The 27200-nt window shown below is 39.2% G+C and overlaps 1 protein-coding gene and 1 pseudogene across 1 annotated transcript in view; one reads left to right on the top strand and one right to left on the bottom strand.

The window, feature by feature from the left end:
* LOC126260367 (protein eyes shut-like) overlaps nucleotides 1–27200 on the bottom strand; it is a 276950-nt gene that overhangs the window by 234578 nt on the left and 15172 nt on the right. Inside the window, exons 2-4 of the mRNA XM_049957695.1 lie at nucleotides 9085–9261; nucleotides 6635–6789; nucleotides 6423–6536 (exon numbers count right to left, since the gene is read on the bottom strand). Of these exons, the coding sequence (XP_049813652.1) occupies nucleotides 6423–6536; nucleotides 6635–6789; nucleotides 9085–9221 (406 nt within the window). The 5' untranslated portion in view covers nucleotides 9222–9261. The remainder of the gene's footprint in view (nucleotides 1–6422; nucleotides 6537–6634; nucleotides 6790–9084; nucleotides 9262–27200) is intronic.
* LOC126260981 (5S ribosomal RNA) lies at nucleotides 16719–16835 on the top strand (annotated as a pseudogene).

The raw sequence follows: 27200 nt of genomic DNA, 5'->3' as shown, positions 1-27200 counted from the left end.
TGTTTTCTACTAGCATTTAATTTTTTCCACAGTCTTTGATCGTTCTTCTACTCCTCTACTTCACTCTGTTGTCCACCAATGGTGTTTTGTTAATTTTTTACTGGTACTCTGCTGCATGGTTTATTTCCTCTTATTTCTTACCAAATTTGAGAATCCACCTTTCTCAGGCTCTTGACAAATTCTGTATTATTCCCTTTGAATAGAGTCTGTTTATTATTTTAAAAAGTGTTAGCTTTATTCTATACATAAATTAACAGTAGTAAATAATCATTTTAAACAGAAGCAAAACCATTGTTTTGGGGGAAAAAAGCTGCTGATTCTCCTGATTCCTATATTATTGCTGTTTACTTACAATGCAAGCTTCACAGTGGTGTAAGTATACTCTGTAATTCCAGAAGTACCTTGCTTTATTTTCAAATTTTCTACAAAAGGTAGTTGACCAGATGAATACACAATTTCCTGTATCTTGTCAGATTGTTGAATACTTATAAATAGAATTATTGAATTCCAATAATAACATCAGACTAGCTTGTATAATCTTAAAAGAAAGATATATTCTACATTTCTTAATTATCTACATCACAATTAATCTCAAGTAAATATTCTTTGTGCAGATTAAAGTTTCCCTGATGTAAGAGAGTTGCTGAGGCTCTCTTTTTCAATAGAAGGCATCATTTAAACTTTTCTGTATTTTGCCAGACCACTAGCTTAACATCTTGGGGCAATGATGCCAAATGTTACTATGGCAGCATGTTATTTTTCATCGTGAACTTGAGTGTGCATTCATAATATTACCTCATACGCAGAAAGGCCAACATTAATATTAAATGTCAATGAAAATGCAAGAAACTTGGACTAATTTTATACATATAGACACACATCAGATAATTATTTGCATTCATTTTCTTCTTTCCTCAAGTAGGGAAGGTGATCAACTAAATAAATCCACTTGACATAATAATGACTTATGTATGTACTTGCTTTACTAGCATATTTTAATAAACCATTTTGACACTTCCTGTCTCATACAACCTTAGAACTCAAGATTGCAACATAAGTCAATTTTATGTCACTCTTATTTTACAATGAATGTCAATCTTGTACAACAGCATCATATACATGGGATCTTTCCTGATTTATTCCAAACATATTCTTCTGGTGTCTGCTTTAGGATACTGGCCAGTGAAGAGTAGTCAATGTTCAGCATTTACTTGCCAAAAATTTAAGACTCCTGCCACTGACTAATGGAGCTGCAATGCATTATAAAAAAAAAATTAAAATCCCTTATTGGTAAACGACATTGAAAGTTGCCACAGACATGTTTTCTACATCTACATCTACATCCATACACCGCAAGCCACCTGACGGTGTGTGGTGGAGGGTACCCTGAGTACCTCTATCAGTTCTCCCTTCTATTCCAGTCTCGTATTGTTCATGGAAAGAAGGATTATCAGTATGCTTCTGTGTGGGCTATAATCTCTCTGATTTTATCCTCATGGTCTCTTCGCGAGATATACGTAGGAGAGAGCAATATACTGCTTGACACTTCGGTGAAGGTATGTTCTCGAAACTTTAACAAAAGCCCATACCGAGCTACTGAGTGTCTCTCCTGCAGAGTCTTCCACTGGAGTTTATCTATCATCTCCGTAACGCTTTCGCGATTACTAAATGATCCCGTAACGAAGCGCACTGCTCTCCGTTGGATCTTCTCTATCTCTTCTATCAACCCTATCTGGTACGGATCCCACACTGCTGAGCAGTATTCAAGCAGTGGGCGAACAAGCATACTGTAACCTACTTCCTTTGTTTTCGGATTGCATTTCCTTAGGATTCTTCGAATGAATCTCAGTCTGGCATCTGCTTTACCGACAATCAACTTTATATGGTCATCCCATTTTAAATCACTCCTAATGCGTACTCCCAGATAATTTATGGAATTAACTGCTTCCAGTTGCTGACCTGCTATATTGTAGCTAAATGATAAGGGATCTATCTTTCTATGTATTCGCAGCACATTACACTTGTCTACATTGAGATTCAATTGCCATTCCCTGCACCATGCGTCAATTCGCTGCAGATCCTCCTGCATTTCAGTACAATTTTCCATTGTTACAACCCCTCGATACACCACAGCATCATCTGCAAAAAGCCTCAGTGAACTTCCGATGTCATCCACAAGGTCATTTATGTATATTGTGAATAGCAACGGTCCTACGACACTCCCCTGCGGCACACCTGAAATCACTCTTACTTCGGAAGACTTCTCTCCATTGAGAATGACATGCTGTGTTCTGTTATCTAGGAACTCTTCAATCCAATCACACAGTTGGTCTGATAGTCCATATGCTCTAACTTTGTTCATTAAACGACTGTGGGGAACTGTATCGAATGCCTTGCGGAAGTCCAGAAACACGGCATCTATCTGTGAACCCGTGTCTATGGCCCTCTGAGTCTCGTGGACGAATAGCACGAGCTGGGTTCCACACAACCGTCTATTTCGAAACCCATGCTGATTCCTACAGAGTAGATTTCTAGTCTCCAGAAAAGTCATTATACTGGAACATAATACGTGTTCCAAAATTCTACAACTGATCGACGTTAGAGATATAGGTCTATAGCTCTGCACATCTGTTCGACGTCCCTTCTTGAAAACGGGGATGACCTGTGCCCTTTTCCAATCCTTTGGAATGCTACACTCTTCTAGAGACAGCTGAGATGCCTTATAACTGTGTACTGTAATCATGATGTGCTGACTTTATCTCTTACACCATCAACATTATATTTCATTACAGAGTGTTTTGCTTATCCTCAACTTTGTTCTCTGAAGCATATCATCTAAACTTTGGGCTCTGTCCTTTAACCCTACCGTTTTGCCTTTCTGGCTGAGGAACTGGTCCAAAATTGCTCACAATTTGTGGCTACTGCATCTTCCAGTATTAAGTATATTTTCTTACATCATGACTTCACTCTCTTCTCCGGCCCAGCCGATCAATTTGTTTATGCATACAATTTACCTTCTCTCTCATATACCGTATTTACTCGAATCTAAGCCCCACTCGAATCTAAGCCGCACCTGAAAAATGAGACTCGAAATAAAGGAAAAAAAAATATCCCGAATCTAAGCCGCACCAGAAATTTGAGACTCGAAATTCAAGGGGAGAGAAAAGTTTTAGGCCGCACCTCCAAATCGAAACAAAGTTGTAATATGAGACCCAATTTAGGTCGAATGAAAGGCGATACAGTAGTTTTGTTCAAGTCGTAATCTTAGCAGTTAAGCTTTACCAGGTAGCCACTGCTATGCGTCAGGCGCTCCGTCCGTTATTTATTCGGGTACCCTTCCTTTTTCACGTGCTTCGTCTGGTTTGAATCAATTGCTTATCTTGCTTTGATCTGATAAGTGCCGTTTTATTTGTTATAGGGGTTTACGTCACTCTAAGCTGAAAATGCATTACTGTACTGTGTCATGCATTGTTTGTCGCATTCTGATAATGCGTCTTTACGGCGTGTCGCCGTTCGCAGCATGGCTTGCTTTTGTGCGCGCTACCACCACTTACAATAAAAAAAAAAAAAAAAAAAAAAAGGAGAGGAATCATCTCATTAGCGAAACAATGGCAAGAGACTGCTATTTGTTGTTACTTACACTGCTGCTTTCTTTGCTAATGATCAACAAGAACCAAATAATAGACTGCGTATGATAGAACATGTTCTGAACAAGAGTTAGGCGAAAATTTTTCTCCGTTTGAAAATCTTTGCGGCTGCTTCTTTAGTACATCAAATGCTGCACAGAAATTAGTCATCTTAGATTTAAAAATCTAGTCAGTTGCCGTGCTTCATTTCTGACTGTATCACTATTAGGCATAAGAATAATACAAATATAAACATGACACGATACATATTCTTCCGTGTTTGCTGTTGTCTCACTCTAGTTTCGTAGTTTATTAGGCAGACAGGATTTAAATGAGATAGCAGCAAACACGAAAGAATACATGGCAAAATGTTTATATTCGTATTAATCTTATGGTGAAGAGAATACTGCATGTGATTCACATTTCATTAGGCTCTTATTAGCAACCATCTCTTCTCACAGGTAGGAAAAAAATTCAGAACGTAGAGTTGGCCATATTGACAAACATCCCTAACAGTCTTGCCAGTCGGATTGTCGTAGTACATTGAAATTCTGCTACATTCGAAGATGAACAATACAGAATTTGTATTTACTTCGTTGGATAATGTATGAAAATGCAGTGGTCAAAACTCGCGGTGGAGTTTTTTTAATTTATTTACTGACGCAGAGGTTTTGGCGCCAGTATTTATCTCTGTGCCTACAAAGCATGCCTGTGTAGCACTACATATATTTGACGGCAGAAGTTAGTTGTGGCGGCACCTACCAACATTTTTCAGAACTTCCGCTTTTTTGCACTCGATTCTAAGCCGCAGGCGGTTTTTTGGATTACGAAGACCAGAAAAAAAGTGCGGCTTAGATTCGAGTAAATATGGTATGCCTTCTTTCATTCACAATAATCATCTGTCTATTCTTAACAGGCATTTCTTCCCCAAAGCTCTGAAACTACTGCACAATTGTGGTCAAACTCTGGTTCTCCCCAGAACTGTCACGATCAGTGGTCATGCCGAAGTGATTTAACTGATCAATTATAAGAAGACTTACAGTTTAACAAAGTACAAAGTACAATGGTGACTGTGATGCATCACACTAGGGAAAGGAGCCTGTGACCACTGAGACAGTGCCACACATTACTCCAAAGTCATAACATAACACGTATGTCATATTAAATCACATAACTCTATCTGGTGGTGGAGGTTTAAACTTTCAAAATTCATTGTGGTAATAAATAAACAGTAACTGGTAATAGTAAACTTGATTGAAACAATATTAATAACAGTGATGGTAAAGCCTACCCAAAAATGTTCGCATTTAAAATTAATCTGCCAAGTCAGGCTGTTGTTGTGGTCTTCAGTCCTGAGACTGGTTTGATGCAGCTCTCCATGCTACTCTATCCTGTGAAAGCTTCTTCATCTCCCAGTACCTACATCCTTCTGAATCTGCTTAGTGTATTCATCTCCTGGTCTCCCTCTACGATTTTTACCCTCCACGCTACCCTCCAATGCTAAATTTGTGATCTCTTGATGCCTCAAAACATGTCCTACCAACCGGTCCCTCCTTTTTGTCAAGATGTGCCACAAACTCCTCTTCTCTCCAATTCTATTCAATACCTCCTCATTAGTTATGTGATCTACCCATCTAATCTTCAGCATTCTTCTGTAGTAAGGCTAGTTTTGGTTATAAAGAAAAGGTAACAAAAATTTCCAACGATGACCCAGCACACACACTTCAATAGAAATTGTATGAAAAGTAATGTCATTCCAGCTTATCCCAAGATGGACATTAGAACTAACATAATAACCACAAAGAAGACATTGGAAAATGCACAGAAACTATTGGTGAAAAATGAACTCAAAGAACATTATATTAAAAAACAGATGTTCAACACAAAGCTTTATAATGCAGAATTAGTGTTGGGAAAGTTGCTTCATAAACAAGAACACAAATCCATTACTGAAAAAGTCAGAAAGTATGCCAAATCCATTGAGTAGACAATGAGTTAGAAGTTGAGGTGGGCTAGTTCTGGATCATCTTTTGCTGGGTATGATCTGTTTGTAAATTGTTTTCTTTCAAAACATACAATGAACTTCAACATTAAATGAATGGCAGTATTTTGAAAAAGAAGGGGAAGCTTACATAGATTTTTCATCTCATATGAAAGTTAAGAGTTTAACATCTTGTTGGTAGCAAGGTGAGGTGGCAAAGCATTAACTCAGATGATGTAGGATGAAAAAAGGCATCAGCCATGTGCTTATCTACAGGGTCAGCATGATTTAGGAATACAGCACAAAACTGGAGTCAGATACTGATTTCAACTCTGTTCCTCCGAACTACGAGTCCAATTCTTTAACCATTGTGCCATCTTGTTGTTTCCATGAGATTGTTCTTATTCTTCATCTTCTTTCTTACATTTACGTTCCAAAGACAAAAAAATCTGATATGAAGATATCGGACTTGATTACTTCCACTAATGCATTTCTGATACACCTCCAAGCAACAGACATTCTTTCTACTTTCATTTGCAAGAGACAGCTTCATTGCAAAGCCATTTTGAGTAATTACTAACATCTATCAATCAATGTTAATTACTAACATCTATCAATCAATGTTACCTCTATATGTATGCTGATTGTATAAAATGCAGCACTGAGTACTGATGTTATGTAAATCTTTAAGCCTTTCATCTTGTGTTCATTTTGTGAGGTAAAAACTGTGTATTTAATATGCATAATGCAATAGTAAGTCGAAAAAAATACGTGTAAAACACACTGTGTAAGGTATTTGTAGAATATATAGTCACCTGAGTATCCTGGTAGACACTGACATACATAGCCATTGACTTCATCTACACATGTACCATTGTTTAGACAAGGATTTGACTCACACTCATCAAAATTTTCTTCACACTGTTCACCTGTTTAAAAAACTGAGGTTATTAGAAGTATTAAATGCAATAGTATTTCTGGCTACATTTATTACTTAAAAAAATATTTAAACTTATTGTCGCATTACCCATGTACCCATCTGGACAAGTGCAGTTGTATGATGCAACACCATCAATGCATGTTCCTCCATTCATGCAAGGGTTTGACCAACACTCATCCCAATTTGTTTGGCACTGTATGCCAGTATAGCCATCAATACAATAGCATGTATAAGAACTGGAACAAAGGAAACGTAAATAGCACTGTGAAGTTTGAATATATGCCAGAAAAAATTCAATAAAATATGAGTGCCAGTGACTATATTTATTATACAGCATCTTCAAAGTTGCAAAATGAAAAATCATCACCAGTCACAATTATAGAGGGAAAAAAGACAAGTTACCAGACATGTCCACTGCCAAAATGAGACTGTGAATCTTAGATCAAGGTATTCACACAACTGTATCATAAATGAAACTTTTTATGTATTAGTATACAAGGATAGTTCACTACCCACCAAATAGAAGTACCACTGTAACTGTAGACAGGCACATAGAAAACAATGGCAACTCACCTAATCAGACACTTAGTTTAGTAACAGCCACTCTCACAGCTCAAGATGAGTAGTCTGCTGTCACCTAACATACCTGATGCTACTGAGCAGCTGATCATTTATGTCTCCAAAACATTTACATCTACATCTCATACTCACTATCACAGACAAATTACAGTCAGATACAACAGTGGGGACTGGCTGTTACATATAATGGAACCAAAATTCATCTTATTATGGAAAAGTACTATCTCAACTTAATATCTAATGAATTGACAACTCTATGTGTTACAATATTCAAAATAATAATAGAAAAAATGTGTATCAAAATAGAATGTACAACTTAAATTTGCATCAAAATGGGGACACATTGATTCAATATTACCAGGTGTACCGGTATGAAATGATCGTTTTTTTGTGAAAATGAAACACTAATTTTCAATTGAAAAGTAAAAACATTTTATTCAAAGTACTGACCATTGCTTTCTATACATTTTGACCACCTTTCTGGCAATTTGTGGACACCACGCCAATAGAAATGTTCGGCTTTTGAAGCAAACCAATCAGACACCCAATTTCCGACTCCTTCGTAGGAATCGAAGTGTTCCTCAGCCAATGCGTGTCCCATTGATGAAAACAAATGGTAGTTGGAAGGGGCCAAGTCTGGTGAATACGGCGGGTGGGGTAGCAGCTCCCAGCCAAGTGTTTTGATTGTATCCTGAACCAGTTTTGCTTTGTGTGCAGGTGCATTGTCGTGTAAAAAAAATACTTTGCCATGTCTTCTGGCCCATTCTGGTCTTTTTTCGATCAATGCATAGTTCAAATTGATCATTTGTTGTCTATAGCAATTAGTACTCACAGTTTCACTGGGTTTTAGAAGCTCATGATACACCACACCTTTCTGATCCCACCAAACACAGAGGATTGTCTTCTTGCCGAATCGATTTGGTTTTGCAGTCGACGTTAATGGTTGTCCCGGATTAACCGATGATTTTTCCCATTTAGGATTCTTAAAATAAAGCCATTTTTCATCGCCAGTAACAATTTGATGCAAAACATGTCTTTAAAGCAAAATTTGACAAATGGTTTTTCGGTTTTCCATGTGTCTTTCATTCAATTCATGTGGCACCCATTTTCCACATTTTTGGATCTTTCCCATAGCTTTCAAATGGTCCAAAATTGTTTGTTGTGCAACATTTAGCATTGCTGCCATTTTCTTCTGACTCAAAGTATCATCTTCATCCAATATTGCTTGCAATTCGGCGTCTTCGAACTTTTTTGGTGGTCTTCCACGTTCTTCATTTCTTACATCAAAATCATTATTTCTGAACCGTTGAAACCATCTTTCGCATGTTACTTCTGATAGAGCATAATCACCATATGCCTCGACAAGCATTCGATGCGACTCTGCAGTACTTTTTTTCAAATGAAAACAAAAAATTAATGCTTTCCACAAATCATCACTTTTTGGTATAAAATTCGACATTGTTAACACGTTGAAAACATATGATGTTGTTTGTTCCATGACTTGATGTATACTAAATATCTTTGACAGATGTCATACCATCCAAACAAAAAAAAAATTAAGGCTCGTTCACAACAAATGTTCCCTATCGACACATTTGTATCTTAACGCTCATTTCATACCGGTGCACCTGGTAAATCTGCAATTTTCAGACTGTATTTGCAAGATAAATAGCGTTTCTCACTTGCACCAAATTTTGAAAATTGAGCTCATAACAGTGAATTCTGACAACTTCTGATCACTGCAATGGAATTCTGATGCAGAAACAAGATACATTGTTATACTTTGTACTAGGACACAATCAACAGCCTCTAAAGTCCTTATATACACATTATGCATGCTACATGACTGGTCAAACTACAATTACACTGCGCTGACTTTTCAAATGAAGGAAACTGTATTCAAAATACATTTATTTCTAATTGATCAACACAATGAGATTATCATTTCAAGATGATGAACATACCTATTAAGGTCATCTATGCAGATTCCATGAATACATGGGTTGCTGAGACATGCAAATCCAGCCTTTGTTATTGAAGAAAATAGTCCTATGGCATAGAGGGCCACAATAAACACTTCACCCAAGAGCTTCATGGGTCATCCTGCTATTATCAGCTATGCAGTTCTAAGAGACCTGTAAAGGTGTAGGCATAAGATACTTCAAAACCAAATAAAAATTTGCTAAATGATTGCACATTTTGATTTCCTTTTACTTTACCCTGAAAAGAGTTGTAATTTTAATTAAAGAAATTTTGGAGTAATGTAAGATAATAGAAAACTATAAACAGAATTGTAAGAAAGAAGTAAACTGAAAAATTATAGACAAATGTTCTCTAATTATTCTTGAAGATTTCACAACAGGTCATGTTTTCTTCCATTTTATGTTAATTTGCTGCTTGTTCTCCTAATCTTATACTGTGTATGGACTGTACGCCATACAGACTGGCAACCATTCTTACATTGATCATTACGGCCTTCAGCCCTTAGTTCAGACTTGTGTAAATTTAATGCTAAACATGAATTTTCACAAACTATTGTAGTGACTAACTTCTCTCCAATGGAAGAGTATTTTGGTTTATGTACTTTTCAAGAAAACTATGGTACATAGTTTACATGCACAGTGTTCACATTGCACCTCAAATGGTGCACAACTTACCATGTGGCTACAGGTAGACAGTGTCAGTGTGCATCTGATTCTTATGTCACAAAGACCTTGATAATGAATTTTCGTTCCACCATATCTAACCCTTCACATGTTACTACCCAGTTGTTGCTGTTACTCCAGAACATGCAACAGATCCTACACACAATGGTGAACAAGATGGCAACCATCACCACGTCCAACCCAGAGCTGTCCAACAGCCTCTCCACATCGATACACTGGTGAAGTAATTCAGAGGGGTGTCACCATTGTTCCAGGTGTTTGACCAGAAGATCAAGCCCTGAGCAAACTACGTAGCCAGACTGGAGCAATATTTCCTGGCCCATGGTATCACTGGTGACATCCAGCAGCCCTCATTCTTCTTACCCTATGCAGGCCCAGAAATGTATCATTTACAGCAGCAACTCACTCTGAAGGGAAGCCCGACAAACTCCTCCCATAAAATCACTTAAAGGCATGTTTACTAAGATATTTTTATTCTCAAGTACATGTTGCTACGGACTGCCATAAGTTTTTTAGCTGCCACAAGCTTAGTGGACAATCTTGCAGAGAGCAAAGAGCAAAATTGCATGATTTGTTCCATGGCTGTCAGGTTCAAGGTTATAACCCTCACTGTAAACCATCCAAAGCAACTTCACTTGTCAGAAACATGACCTTTGTACATTCATCAGATGAAGGACTCCATACTGACATCTTCAATTTTAAGGATCCCAAGTTACAGACTTGCCTCCCCATTATTAAGGCTTTTGAAGAATCTCTACAATCATCAGCAAAATTACAAGACCTTTCACAAATGTTACGGCCCACCCGACTCACCAGCCCCAACTTTGGTCTTTACAGCATTCTGATTTGTCTGCACCTGGCAAGCCCTCTACCAATGCGCATTGCCCAAAATGATTATTCTCATGCAGCAACTGTTTTATCACTCGCCTATGGCAACACTGTTATTATCAAACTTACTGGCAGATTAAAAGTGTGTGCCAGATTGAGACTCAAACTTAGAATCTTTTCCCTTTTCTGGCCAAGTGCTCTACCAACTGAGCCGCCCAAGCACAACTTATGACGAATCCTCACAGCTTTACTCCCACCAGTACCTCATCTCCTACCTTTGCTGGGATAAATGTTCTTCCTGCGACAAGACAGGAAACAAGGCAGAAGTTTGCCAATCTTCCCTCAAGATGAAGGTAGATTATGCACACATGGAGCCCCTTTCTCCTGGAGTTGAGGAGGTGTCCGATGCCTATACTCCAGACATTTTACATGTCAATAGTGTGCTCCCTGTATCTGATAGATTCTTCAAGCTCATGGTGGAAGTCAACACAGTCTCTGTGGAGTTCCATATTGACATGAGTTCTTCCACAATTATCAATTTAGGAGACTTATGGAGCCCCTCCGCTACAGTAATTCTGCTAGCTACAGCAAGAATACTATCAAAATGAAAGGACAATTCACAGCTTCCAATCAGAATTATTCTACTGTCTTCATGACAGGCATCTTGGTGGTAACTGTATTGCCCTGTTAAACTGTTAGAAACTTAGTCAGCCGGTGTAATTTTGAAATAAGAGTTCGTGTGAAGTGCCATTGCTACACAGGCAAAGGTCAACTGTGGAAACTAAGCCACTGAAAATGAAAAGTAATGTTATTCAGGAATACACCCAACTAACTACACAAAATAAGAGAGCATGTACATTTGCAAGTGCGTGGTTCAAAGTAAGAATTAATACTGTAAGGGAAATCGGTCATAAGTATAGTTACGTAGGTACACACTCAGTTGTTTGCGAACGTACAATTGGGATAGAGGCATGTATGTTCTAAGTAATATCTTTCCCATGGCCTGGGTGAAAAAAATTGTGGTTAAAATGCATTTATCCTTCTAAGAAAGAAAATAATCAGACTTCATAATTAAAAGAAAAGAAAGACTGCAGGTTCTGAATGTCATGGCAAATATGACCTAAATAATGAAATTGACATTGGCAGCCACAAAGGGAAAGAGATGACCACATTCACGTACCTCTATTGCTGAGCAGCACCGCCATGAAGATCATCACCTCCATCTAAATTCTCCATACAAAATTAAAATAATAATAATAATCTTCCAAAGTTACAGGAGTTGGGATCCATGGTATCGTAAATGAGAAAACTGTATTGTTTCATAATTTGCTTTTATTATATAACACAATTTCACTTTGAATTATGGAGCACTTGGTTTACATCTTACGAGGGTCACTCCAAAAGAAATGCACACTATTTTTGTAAAAATACAGTTTTCATTCTTCATGTGTGAAAGTTGTACAGTGTGTAGACTTGTTTTCAAACTTAGTTCAACCTGCTCCCGTTGAGTGGTGCCGTCACAGCATGTCTTCAAGATGGCTGCTACATTTGAAGTTTGTCAGAAGCAATGTGCTGTCATAGAATTCCTGTGCTGTGAAAACGAGACAGTGGGAAACATCCACAAGAGGTTGAAAAAGGTGTATGGAGATGCGGCTGTTGATCACAGTACAGTTAGTCGGTGGGCAAGCAGGTTACGTGATGAAAGCGGGCACGGCAATATTTAGGGTTGCCCTTGCAGCGGTAGGCCTCGTACTGCACACACTGCTGACAATATGCAGAGAGTTAACGAATTGGTGACTGCTGACAGACACATCGCAGTGAACAAATTGTCACGCTATGTTGGGATAGGGGAAGGAAGTGTTGCAGAATACTGAAAGTGTTGGCGTTAAAAAAGGTTTGTGCCAGGTGGGTTCCCAGGATGTTGACAATGGCTCACAAAGAAAAAAAGAAACGGTATGCAGCGAACTTTTGGAACAGTACGAGAATGGTGGAGATGAATTTCTTGGAAGAATTGTGACAGGTGATGAAAAATGGCTCCATCATTTTTCACCAGAGAAAAGAGGCAGTCAATGGAGTGACATCATGCAAAATCACACAAAAAAAAAAAAAAAAAATCAAAACCACACCTGCTGGAAAAGTTATGGTTATGGTATTTTTCGTTTCTGAAGGACTCTTGCTTGTGGACATCATGCCAAGTGTAACCACCATAAATTCTGATGCATATGTAATGACACTGAAGAAACTTCATGCTCGACTGAGTCGTGTTCGACCACATCAGCAAAAGCAGGATGTTTTGCTGTTGCACGACAATGCACGGCCACATGTCAGTCAAAAAACCATGGAAGCGATCACAAAACTCGAATGAACAACACTGAAACACCCGCCTTACAGTCCTGACCTGTCTCTATGTGACTATCATGTCTTTGGGAAACTGAAAGACTCTCTTCATGGAACAAGGTTTGAAGATGATGACTCCCTTGTGCACACTGCCAAACAGTGGCTCCAACAGGTTGGTCCAGAATTTTACTGTGTGGGTATACAGGCACTGGTTCCAAGATGGCATAAGGCAGTTGAAAGGGATGGAAATTATGTGGAGAAATGAAAATATTGTTCCTATATGATGTATCTACACACTAAAACTTTCAAACATCTAGAATAAAAGATGGATTTTAAAAAAAATAGTGTGTATTTCTTTTGGAGTGACCCTCGTGTTATCAGCACATGAGAACAATGAGAGTTAACTATTACTAAAACTAATAAACGACAAGTGTAAATCTTCTTTTGTCTGTCAGTGTTAAATATTTTTCAAATTAATCTTTGGTGTGAGAGTCAAATTATTATCTATACATTTATCGATAAGAAAAAATTATTAAGTTCCTTTATATAACCACTGAATGAGCCACAAAAATCCTTGGTCTGGAATTTTTTAATGATTTGGGCTTGGAAGTACATGCTCCCATCAACAGCATTCAATCATCAGTGACTAGCTGCTACTTAAGCAACAAATGATCTGAGTGCAAGTCAGTTTTTCTCATCTTAACACCAGCATTACTGGATTTGAGGCTCATATCACTCTCACTCCAATAGCCAATACCTCCTTCTTCAAAGTGTGGAATATTCACTTCACTCACAGAGATAAGCCGCAGTCAGAACTGCAGTGCCTCCAACAGGAAGGCATTCTCACTAAGGACACCATCAGTCAGGGCTACTCCAAGCAATCATGTGGAAAAGCCAAATGGGTCACTTCAAATTCAAGACCACAATCAATGCACAGTCTGTCATTGACACCTACCCAATTCCAAAATTGGAAGACATTATGGTGTGACTCGCAGGAGGCGAGATTTTTGCCAATACTGATTTGCAGGATGCTTACCTTCAGCTCCCTCTGGATGAGGCATCCGGAACATTCTAGTCATTAACACTCTGTTTGCATTTTTCTGCTATAACAGGCTTCCTTTTGGCATTGGCAGTGCTCCAATTATTTTTCAATGATACCTTGAACAGCAAATGAGGAATATAACCGGCACAGCAAACTACCTGGAGAACATATTAGTCAGTGGTAAAAATGCTCAGGAGGTGGCAGCCAATCTTGATTATTTCTTTGTCATTTTTCAACTAACCAGTCTCAAGGCTTACACAAGACTCATTTTTTGTCCCTGAGGTGGAATATCTTGGCCATGTACTTAGTGCTCCATGAATACAATCCACACAACAACATACTGAAGCCATCCAGAAACTCTCAGTCCCACAGGATATCAAGCAACTACTACAGTCTGCTCTTATTGATTTCTCCATCTTAAGCTTACTGTACTTTAATTAAAGAAAGTTTTACAACAGACACATTTTGCTTTTATTTATAAAGCATCTTCTGTCATTATTCTGCAAATTAAATACATATGTTTGAACATTTTTGACTATATTATGAAAAGTATATATTGCTATTCACCATACTGCAGAAATGTTGAGTCGCAGATAGGCACAACAAAAAGACTGTCAAACAAGTAAACTTTCAGCCAAAAGGGCTTTCTTCCAAATTAGACGACATATACGGACACACTCAAGCAAGCACAATTCATTCACACATGACCAATTTCTCTGGCTGCCGAGGCAGCAGCTAGACCCATTTTTTGTCGCTGAGGTGGAATATCATGGTCATGTTCTCAGTGCTTCAGGAATACAATTCTCACCCAAACCAGAGACAATTGAACGTGTGTGTACTTTGCATTTGCTTTAGTGTTTGTATGTATGTTGTCTAATTTGGAAGAAGGCCCTTTTGGCTGACAGCCTGCTTGTTTGACAGTCTCTTTGTTGTGCTTATCTGTGACCTTTTTTTTATTATTTAATTGAAAACCCTATGTCATACGCCTCATGGTAATTTGCAATTATAGATGTAGATGTTGATGCCGATGTAGAATATCTGCTCTTTATTGTGAGTACCAAACTATCCTTTTTGTAATATTGTCATTATTCCATCCTGGACTTTTCATTGTTTGATTTTGTACATTTTTGATTGTTTCACATTAGAAACAGTATTTTTGTTTATAAAATTGGTGTGCACTTTACTTAAAGTGTTTCTACCTCTTGTTTACATATTCTCCAAACCACTGCTTCTTCCCTCCTTGTTAGCCGAGGCTGATGTCAAAAGACTTCGTTTCACACGTACATCTGGCAGTTTTGTCTTTCTGCAGTTTTTCTTATACTGCATTTGCATACTGTTGGAAATTGAACTGAAGTTATGTGTGTTCTCACTCAGCACAGTATTAGTGTGTTTGTTTCTGTTCGTTTGTTTTTGTGTAAGTTGTAAACATTGTCAACCTGAGAAACTACATTTGTTTTTAGCTATATATATTTAATTTGTGTATGTGTTTTTGTGTAAGTTGTAAACATTGTCAACCTGAGAAACTACATTTGTTTTTAGCTATATATATTTAATTTGTGTATGTGTGTGTGTGTGTGTGTGTGTGTGTGTGTGTGTGTGTGTGAGAGAGAGAGAGAGAGAGAGAGAGAGAGAGAGAGTGTAAATTAGTGAAAATGTCTTATATGTTAGGCAGAGATGTGAGAGGAGATGAGGGAAGGTAGTGAGGGGGGGGGGGGGGGGGGGGGGAGGGATGATTGCGAGTTAAAAGCAAAATGTATCTGGTGTAAAACTCCCTTTAATTAACTTTCAGTAGTAAGCTTAAGAGAGAAAAACTGATATAACTGATTTCAATAGCTGCTGCACAGAAGATGGCCATGCAAACAAACATGCTACAATTTGTGCCCGGCCAACTTAATTATTATCACAAGTTCATCCCACAAGCCACAACCATAGCAGAACTGTTCCATCAGCTGTTATGTGAAGTTTACTTGGCCTCTAGTCTGCGATAAAGCCTTCTATATGCCTCATGGCCTACGGTCCGTCAAAACCTTTAATTGTAGCAGCTACTGCTTCTGGTTATAACTTGGGCATGATATTATCTCAAAAAGTACATGGTGTGAAATGTCAATACTGCATTCATATCCAAAACTCTGACACTGACACAACCGTACAACAGCCAAATGGAAAAGAAGGCCCTTGGTATTGTGTTCACACTCCAGAAATTCGACAATTATGTGTACAGCCGACATTTTACATTACTAACTGAACATAAATCTCTTTTCCCATTATTCAAGGCAATCTTCAATATTCCAACCAAACTGGCTCATTGCTTCCAGAGGTGGGCATTATTTTTGTCTAGCTAGCCATGTGACACCAAATACCACTCGACAGTTCAACATGCAAATGCTGACGTTCTCTCCAGGTTACCTTTGGACAGGACACACAACTCAGTTCACAACCCAGTTTTCAAGGAAATACTCTGGCTGGTGCAAAAGGAGTGGCTGACAGATTGGAAACAATTAAATCATTTAGAAGTCCAAGCATTCCAGCATATGCACACGCACATCCAGCCCTCAATGGAGTCCTCTTGGTTCAAGAGAAGATAGTCATACCAATGTTGTGATCCCATCCGCCTTGTAACACCGCATCTTGTGCCTCCCACACCAATGCTACTGGGAAGTTGTGCTTATTAAGAGGATAGCCTATCAACATGCATATTGGCAATGTCTTGATACAGATAGGCAACGGCCTTGCCGCAGTGGCTACACCGGTTCCCATGAGATCACCGAAGTTAAGCGCTGTCGGGCGTGGCCGGCACTTGGATGGGTCACCATCCCGCCGCCATGTGCTGTTGCCATTTTTCGGGGTGCACTCAGCCTCGTGATGCCAATTGAGGAGCTACTCGACCGATTAGTAGCGGCTTCGGTCAAAGAATACCGTCCTAACGGTCGGGAGTGCGGTGTGCTGACCACACGCCCCTCCATATCCGCATCTTCCTCGGAAGATGACACGGCGGCCGGACGGTCCCGGAAGGGCCACTTGTGGCCTAAAGACGGAGCTTTTTTTTTTTTTGATACAGATATTACCAACATGAAGGTGGAATGTGAGACCTGCCAAAGCAAACAGGTGGCACCTGCTCATAAATATTCCCCTTGGCTAGGTGCTTCAAGACTCTGGTTACTATTCCATTTAACTTTTGCAAGCCTCTTACTTGGATTTTTATTTACCATAGATATTAGGTATTCACAATTTATCATGGTCAATACTGGAACTGGATTCCACTACATTTCTTGGACGTCTTCGACATCCTGGGCATAGACTATCCACGCTCTAGCGCAGATCTTCTCTATAGAACACTCCTGGAAACATGGTTAGGAACAACAAGCCTCAGTTCATTTCTTCCAAAATTACATGTCATTGTTCTTCCAATGGTATGGCCCTAGTGCACACAGAACTTTTCTATCTTTCATCCAAAGGATTATCAGACTGTTTTGTTCACATGTTTAAGTCACAATTAGCAAAGTCGCAATGCCATCATGATTTAAATGAAGCTCTGACTCTGTTTTCAGCATCTTATCACTCCACCCCTCAGGACAGCAACAGCCCCACCGAAAAACTCCATGGATGGCAGCACCAGTCCAAATATCCTTTCTCCATACTATGAGAACTCCGTCTCCCCATACATGGTCTCAACACCACCATTATTTTGTCAAATATGATGTCTGGGCATTGGTTTTCTCCAAAAATCACTGCAAATGGATCCTGGAAGTGGTCACCCAGTTTTTGCGACAAGCTAAGGTGGAACTACCACTACACGATGAGTCCACTGGTTCCAAGAATGTCAAGGAGGTACACTCATGGAAAACAGTGATACCTCCCAGCAGTGAATTGTCATGATCTTTAATTTGAAAGTCAGACATCGCCCCTCCCAGAGTCTTGGACAAACAGCAAAACCACAGTAGCCACAGAGTCCACATCCTACAGCCTCTGTTGAGGACATTCAGTCCCCGGTCCACACACCAACTCTGATGGACATCAACCTCGGCCCACCAGGGCCAGCAGTTCCATGGACATGGGCAGCTAAGAAGAGATGTCATGTTCCTTGGACACCGAGATGTTCCACACCCTCTTGTCCTTGCAGGGGCAAAGGGATGCTGTGTACGAGATGTAGTCCCTACAGAACTGCAACCACGGTGATGGTGTACCTGCAGCTTAACCACGAAGGGATTGCATCAGTAGACAACTTCAAGGCAACTTCCATCAAGCACTGGGCCAGGTGCCAACTGCATCTGCAGTTCTTCAATCAGTCTGGATTGGAACCTTTTCTTACGTACAACACTGTGCCGCAACAGCAACTGCTGAATGAGGGATCGGCCATTGAACTTCACTACATTATTTTGTTCTAGTTCTGATGAATATTACACTTTGACTGTTTGGTCATTATAGCATTCGGCTTAAATTCAGACTTGTGTAAATTCAGTACTACTCATGAACTTTCACAAACTATTGCAGTGATTCACTTTTCTCCAACAGAGAAGTATTTTGGTTTATACAGTTTTCAATAAAACTGTTCTACATCATCTACCTGGGATGTGTTCCCATTGTGTCTCAACCAGAGCAAGACTTAGCACCTTATATACATTAATGTGCTTACATCAATAAATATGTGATGATATAAATCAAAGAGAAGCAAAATGGCACACTTGGTGACTATGACCACATAATATTCTGTAAATGCAGGAGCTTACATTGTATTAAAACCTTAAATTACGAGTAAGTACTTCTTCTTCAATGGATAACCATCAGTTTCAAATAAACTTTGAAAATCTAAGCTTTAAAATTGCTTGGAAATCAGTGCAGAGTTGCAAGAATTATTTTCACTGTACTTCATTAGTTCATTAAAGACAGTTGATAGTTGTAGCAAAGATAATTGAAGACAATTTCATGAGAAATGTAGCTGTATGTAACAAGTGTTTTACAACTAATTTCATAAGTAAGTTACATAATGCAGGTTATATTTATAAAATACAATATGACATATTATGTTTATAAAATGTTATTTAGACCAAAACTTAGACTCAGAAGTATAAAACAGGTATCTGACAGGTATCTATGTCTAAACAATATCACACAGAAAAAGTACCTCCACCTTCCTCTTCTGAATATGGCAGTGGCACTAAACAAGGTGAGAAATATACAGCTATAATGTTTTTGACAGACAGCAGAAGTGTTTTCAAATGTAGATTAAAGTAGTTTGCTCTTAACAACTCTGTCTAAACTACAGTGAAATTTATGAATAGAATTAAGTTGCCAGTTGAAAACTGTAAATGACCAACATACAATCATATTAATATTTTTGAGTCTCTCTCTCTGCAATAATTTATTCTAGTGACACATTCCACATCATTATCATGAATACAATCTACAGAAAGTGGAAATAACTAACTATATTCTGTGAATCAGTGAAGTATGTGTGGCACTGTATAATTTTTACTATAACCTACAGTCTATTCGGAAATGAAGATGCCTGCGCAGGATAGAGTTGCATCAAACCAGTCTTCAGACTGAAAACCACAACAATGTAGTCTATTAAAACAACAATACAGTCTATTATGATTCCTTTCCAATACAATCATGGATGGAGAGAGAAAGTAGTAAGGATTCTGCAGAGCTCTTCAAAAGGTCATTCTAATTAGACCTGGAGGAGACCTTTTAGTAACATCATATTGAGAATTAAGGGAACCAAATATGGTAGATCCCAATGTACATCTAAGCAATCACAGCATATAACTGTTAGCACCCATAAAACAGCAGTCTGGATGTATCAATATACAGAGAATAAAGGCAGATGAGCTGCTCATCGTCAAAGCCTGCAGACAGCATGGTGCAACCATTCTGATCAAGTGTATTATGGATGACACAGTGATCGACTGACTGTTAGATGTTGATACTGGCTGGAGACCTGAAAGCTCTGCTGGCACATACTGATCCCAAGCTCTGAGATTCAGAAGCATTCAGGTCTGGAATGAGACTGCTGTGAGCTTTGTTGTGCCAATGATAGCACTGTACGTAACAAGATGTATGAGACAGGCGAAACATCCATAGACTGCAAGAACAATGTAATAATTCCAATTCCAAATAAATCAAATGCTGACAGGTGTGAATACTACTGGACTATCAGTTTAATAAGTCATGCTTTGCAAAATACAAACATGAATTCTTTACAGAAGAATGGAAAAATTGCTAAAAGTTGACCTCCAGGAAGATCAGTTTGGATTCCAGAGAAATGTAGAAACACACAGGACAATACCAACTGTATAGCCTACCTTAGAAGCCAGGTCAAGGAAAAGCAACCGATGTTTATAGCATTCGTAGACTTACAGAGAGCTTTCAGTAATGTTGATTGGAATGCACTCTTTGAAATTCTAAAGATAGCAGGGGAAAACACAGGGAATGAAAAGCTATATACAACTTGTACAGAAACCAGACGACAGCTATATTAGTCGAGGGGCATGAAAGGAAAGCAGGTGGTGAAAATCATGTGATACAGTGTTGTAGCCTATTGTCAATGTCATTCAATCTGTACACTGTGCAAGCAGTAAAGGAAACCAAATAAAAATGTGGAGTAGAAATTAAAAGTTTAGGGAGAAAAATGAAAACTTTAAGGCTTGCCAACAACATTTTAATTCTGTCAGAGACAGCACAGGACTTCAAACAGCAGTGAATGGAATGGACAGTGTATTGAAAGGAGGATATAAGAAGAATGTCAACGAAAACAAAACAATGGTATTGGAATGTTGTTGAATCAAATCAGGCAATGATGAGGGAATTCAATGAGGAAACGACACACTAGAAATAGCAGAAGAGTTTTGCTATTTGGACAATACAATAACTGATGATAGTCAAAGTAGAGAGGATATAAAATGTAGATTGGCAATGGCATGAAAAGCCTTTCTGAAGAAGAGAAATTTGTTACCATCGAATAGCGATTTAAGTGTTAGCAAATCTCTCCTACAGGTACCTGTCTAGGGAATAGCCCTGTACAGAAGGGTAATGTGAGCGATACACAACTCAGACAACCATCGAATAGGAGCTTTTGAAATGGGGTGCTGCAGAAGAATGCCAAAGTTGGATGGGTGTTCATATAATTAATGAGGTGCTGTTGAAGAGAATTGGAGAGAAAAGAATTTTGTGGGACAACTTGACTAAAGGAATGGATCGGCTGATTGGACACATTCTTCTGACACATAAGGGGATCACAAATTTAGTACTGGAGGGAAACACGGGTAGCAAAATGTGAAGAGGGAAACCAAGAAATGAATATGTTAAGCAGTTTGAAGAGGATATAGGTTACAGTTGTTATTCACAGATGAAAAGGCTTGCACAGAATAGAGTAGCATGGAGAGCTGCATCAGACCAGCCTTTGGGCTGAAGACAACAACAACTACTACAACAACAAGATAACAAGAGATATTACTCACAGTTTTTAGATGAGGAAGGTCCTCTTTTGTTGTTGTTGTTGTGGTCTTCAGTCCTGAGACTGGTTTGAAGCAGCTCTCCATGCTAATCTATCCTGTGCAAGCTCCTTCATTTCCCAGTACCTACTGCAACCTACATCCTTCTGAATCTGCTTAGTGTATTCATCTCTTGGTCTCCCTCTGCGATTTTTACCCTCCACACTGCCCTCCAATGCTAAATTTGTGATCCCTTGATGCCTCAGGACATTTCCTACCAACTGATCTCTTCTTCTAGTCAAGTTGTGCCACAAACTTCTCTTCTCCCCAATCCTATTCAATACCTCCTCATTAGTTACGTGATCTACCCACCTAATCTTCAACATTCTTCTGTAGCACCACATTTCAAAAGCTTCTATTCTCTTCTTGTCCAAACTATTTATTGTCCATGTTTCACTTCCATACATGGCTACACTCCATACAAATACTTTCAGAAACGACTTCCTGACACTTAAATCTATACTCGATGTTAACAAATTTCTCTTCTTTAGAAACGCTTTCCTTGCCATTGCCAGTCTACATTTTATATCCTCTCTACTTCGACCATCATCAGTTATTTTGCTCCCCAAATAGCAAAACTCCTTTACTACTTTAAGTGTCTCATTTCCTGATCTAATTCCCTCAGCATCACCTGACTTAATTCGACTACATTCCATTATCCTCGTTTTGCTTTTGTTGATGTTCATCTTATATCCTCATTTCAAGACACTATCCATTCTGTTCAACTGCTCTTCCAAGTCCTTTGCTGTCTCTGACAGAATTACAATGTCATCGGCGAACCTCAAAGTTTTTATTTCTTCTCCCTGGATTTTAATATCTACTCCAAATTTTTCTTTTGTTTCCTTTACTGCTTGCTCAATATACAGATTGAATAACATCGGGGAGAGGCTACAACCCTATCTCACTCCCTTCCCAACCACTGCTTCCCTTTCATGCCCCTCGACTCTTATAACTGCCATCTGGTTTCTGTACAAATTGTAAATAGCCTTTCGCTCCCTGTATTTTACCCCTGCCACCTTTAGAATTTGAAAGAGAGTATTCCAGTCAACACTGTCAAAAGCTTTCTCTAAGTCTACAAATGCTAGAAATGTAGGTTTGCCTTTTCTTAATCTAGCTTCTAAAATAAGTCGTAGGGTCAGTATTGCCTCACGTGTCCCCATATTTCTACGGAATCCAAACTGATCTTCCCCGAGGTCGGCTTCTACCAGTTTTTCCATTCGTCTGTAAATAATTCACGTCAGTATTTTGCAACTGTGACTTATTAAACTGATAGTCCGGTAATTTTCACATCTGTCAACACCTGCTTTCTTTGGGATTGGAATTATTATATTCTTCTTGAAGTCTGAGGGTATTTCGCCTGTCTCGTACATTTTGCTCACCAGATGGTAGGGTTTTGTCAGGACTGGCTCTCCCAAGGCCGTCAGTAGTTCTAATGGAATGTTGTCTACTCCCGGGGCCTTGTTTCGACTCAGGTCTTTCAGTGCTCTGTCAAACTCTTCACGCAGTATCGTATCTCCCATTTCATCTTCATCTACATCCTCTTCCATTTCCATAATATTGTCCTCAAGTACATCGCCCTTGTATAGACCCTCTATATACTCCTTCCACCTTTCTGCTTTCCCCTCTTTGCTTAGAACTGGGTTTCCATCTGAGCTCTTGATATTCATACAAGTGGCTCTCTTTTCTCCAAAAGGTCTCTTTAATTTTCCTGTAGGCTGTATCTATCTTACCCCTAGTGAGATAAGCCTCTACATCCTTACATTTGTCCTCTAGCCATGCCTGCTTAGCCATTTTACACTTCCTGTCGATCTCATTTTTTAACCAGAACATATCTCACAAACTGTAATCACACCTATCTGCAACAAGGCTAACAGAAATGATGCACAAAATTATCATCCAATATCTTTGAATCAGTTGTTGTGAAATCTGGGAACACATTCTAAGCTCGGGCAGTGTGAGATATCTTGAACGGAATGATCTCCTTTATGCCGACCAGCATGGAAACCAAAAACGTCAGTCACATGAAACCCAACTCCCACTTTCCAAAAACGTCAGTCACATGAAACCCAACTCCCACTTTTTTCACATGGCATCCTGAAAACTATGGACCAAGGCAGTCAGGTAATGCATTATTTATTGACTTTCATTCGACTCCATTCCACACCAACATTTGTCATCAGAAGTATGATCATACTGGACATCAAGTAAACTTTGAGACTGGACTGAGAATTTCTTAGTGGGGAGGATGCAGCATGTTATCTTGGATAGAGTCATCGACAGATGTAGAAGTAACTTTGGATGTGTCCTAGGGCACTATGTTCAGACCTTTGCTTTTCATGTTGCATATTATGATCTGGCTGATAATATTAAGAGTAACAACATATTTCTCACGAATGATCCAGTTATCTGTACTGAAGTGCTGTCAGAAAAAAGCTGCACAGGTATTCAGTCAGATCTTGACAAGATTTCAAAGTGGTGCAAAAACTGTTTACAAATAAAACATTGGTGCAACATACCCTACAATAATGCTCAATTATGTGGAACCCATACCAGATAGGACTAACAGGGGATACAGAACATATACAAAGGAAGGCATCAGAAGTGGTCACAGATTTAATCGACACCTGGGAGAGTGTTACAGAGATGCTGAAAAACCTGAAGGGCCAGACGCTAGATTAGACTAATTACAGAAAGCACAGAGACACTTAAGCACTCACTCTTCCTGGTTTCCATATGTAAATGGAATGGGAAGAAGCTCTAATAAGTACTCTCTGCCATGCACTTCACAGTGGTTTGCAGTATGTAGATCTAGATTTAGATGCTTCACCATACTCTTCAATTCCTGGACTCCTAGTGTCCAACTAGTAGATCTGTCAGATGGCATACTGCAACGTGAGACTTCCCAGGAAAAAGACTACACATGCCAATGAAATAATAATTACTATTTGTAAGTGAGTAGCTTACTCTAATGGTTTTTTGTGCACTAAATCCACATCAGGCCTCAGATTTTTTCCTTATCTCACACAGTAATTTATTTTCCGATATGAGAAAAAGTTTTACTGAAGCAAAAACATGACAAATACTTCATTATTCAAAATAAGGGAAAGGCAACCACTCGTCTACAGTGGACTGATGCATGAAGCACTGAAACACATCATCATTACTAGCTTTTGAGCACTAGCTATTTTTCTAGCAAAATTCCCACACATAACCACACAGACAGCCAAATGTACACTCCCGTGGCCAAAAGAAGATTGATTATTTATACTAGGTTTTGAAGTGAGTTGATGGTGTTGGGGAATGGTGAAGAGGGTTGGTGAGAATGTAAGGAAGAGGTAGTGGGAAAGAGGCAGTAAAGAGGGTAGACGAGAAAAGATGTCGGAAGAGGGAGAGGAGGGGGGGGGGGGGGGAAGAGAGAAATGTGATGTGAAGGCGAAGAAGGAAAAAGGGAGGAGAGAGGGAAGGGACTGGGGTTCAGAAGGGAAAAGAGGAGGACGAGAGAGAGAGAGAGAGAGAGAGAGAGAGAGAGAGAGAGAATGCCCATATGGGTGGGAGGGAAGGAAGAGTGGTGAAGAAGCAATGTAGGACTCAGATGGAGAAGTGATGTGGATAGAAGAGAGATGGGAAGAGACAAAATGAGGCACTAGGAACAGGTCAGCAAAAGTTTAGGCCAGGGGATTGCAAGGGTGCAGCATATACTGAGGAGACAATTCCCAGCTGTGTAGTTCAGAGGAACTTGTGCTGGGAGGAGTATTCAAATGAACTGCATAGTGAAGCAGATGTTGAAGTCATTTGTGTTGTGATTTTGTGTTATATTAATAAAAAAAATATACATATTCTAATGTTTTCCTGACGACCGGAGACTCTGTGGTACTGGGGTGCAAGACTCACACGTCTCTCGCGGGTCATTTACGTATTGTGTGCAGCCAATCTTCTTCTCAGGACAGACGGCTGCATCGATCTTCATAATGCTTCTTCTCTGAAGATTATGTGCTGGTTAGGGAAATATTACTGAACTACTTCTCTGCCCTTGAAATGATTGATTATTCTCAGAATACTTTTATATCAACTCTGCTATATTTTCTTCTTCACAATAAGACAACTACACAAGTTTCACATGTTCTTTCAAGTCTCATAAATCAACCATGCCTGGAAAACCTTAGTACTTAACATATATCATTATGGTCTCTTTTGGTTTTAATAACCCCTGTCAAAACAGTTCTGGCTCTTAGCAAGTCAAACAACAGAGTATAAGAGTCTCTAGATAAATCCTATTTCATTTTTTCCCAACAGACCATTTCACTGCCAAAGAGTAGCCCTTGATTACTCCTTGTACTGGACATATGGCTTCCAAGGCATGTGCAGCCACCACCTGTCAGCACTGACAGACCGCCATGACTTTAGTCTTCTCGTAACACATGCCCGTCCGGCACACACATAATCTGTGGTGCAGTAGACACATTTCCACTCTCACACACTCATACTTAAAATATCATGTGTTTGAGATGGTGAAATACAAGTGTCTCTAGAATTTACCGTGAAATTATTGAGGCACTACAATATATGAATGAAAAAAAAATTAAAGGATAATACAATTGCATTAGTAGAAATGTTTTGCTTGTATGAATTTAGGCTTCCTCTCTCAGATTTTATTTTTAGATGCAGGCAGCCGACTGCAACAGCACCAGTGCATGTCAAAAAATTAAGAAAATCTTCCTTACTGGGCAACATTTGACTTCAATAAAAATGCTTAATACTGTTTTTAAGTCTTCTCTTATTTATACACACATGTAATACAAAATACAGTAGAGCATCGATTATCCGAAGTAATTGGGGGACATGGGTGTTCGGAAAACTGGTTTGTTCGGATAATCGAACTGTACATGTTTATTTGCCAAAAAGAAGTACTGTACAGTAAATTTATTCATAAAAACAGGCATCTCTTTTAGTATTACAAAGTAACATACAAAGGCAACTTCAGTAGGAATGTATAGTAATAATCTCGTACTTGTCCCTCATAGAAAGGACAACACACTTACGTTTAAGCATTTTGTATCATCAAGTTCACTTCTTCACGCAGCAGCACACAAGTGGTCATAACAGAGAACAGAAGGTGACTGTTTGCAACGTGAGAAGCTCTTCTAGGGGGCGCGCAATCCTTCAAACTGCGCGGAGCGGCACGCCTCAACTCTAACCTGGCGCAGCTGTTGCTGTGAACAGCTTTGATACTGCTGCTACTTCTACTGCCAGTGCCAAGATGACAGAAGTGTGCTGATTGTTGAAACGCAGCGACTGACGGCTTGGCCGGTCAGCAGCGCCTTGTGAAGGCCCCATTAGAAGCAATGTTCCGCCAGCGGTGGCCCAGTGCGGCGACTACTGTGGGAAACTTGGTTTGGGAGTGAGGGGGATGATGGACAGTAGGGTGGGAGAGTAACAGGTGCGAGCGAGTACACAGTTCGGTTAAGTGGTCGTTCGGTTGACCGACGTTCGGATAATCGACGCTCTACTGTACTCGTAATATTTTGTGCTTTAAGCAATACATCATAACCATCCTTTCCCATATGAGAGAGAGTGAAAACAAATTCATGTACAAAGAAAAATGAATGATTTTTTTTCATTTGTCTGCACCTTACCACACATTCATAATTAATCTCTTTTTAACCTTACCATATCTGAGGGGAGGGGGCGGGGTGGTCTTTCACCATGTA

The sequence above is a fragment of the Schistocerca nitens genome, chromosome 5 (assembly GCF_023898315.1).
Source record: "Schistocerca nitens isolate TAMUIC-IGC-003100 chromosome 5, iqSchNite1.1, whole genome shotgun sequence".
Taxonomy (NCBI): Eukaryota; Metazoa; Arthropoda; class Insecta; order Orthoptera; family Acrididae; genus Schistocerca; species Schistocerca nitens.
Note: the sequence above shows the minus strand (reverse complement) of the source record. Positions and strands in the feature narration are given on the sequence as shown.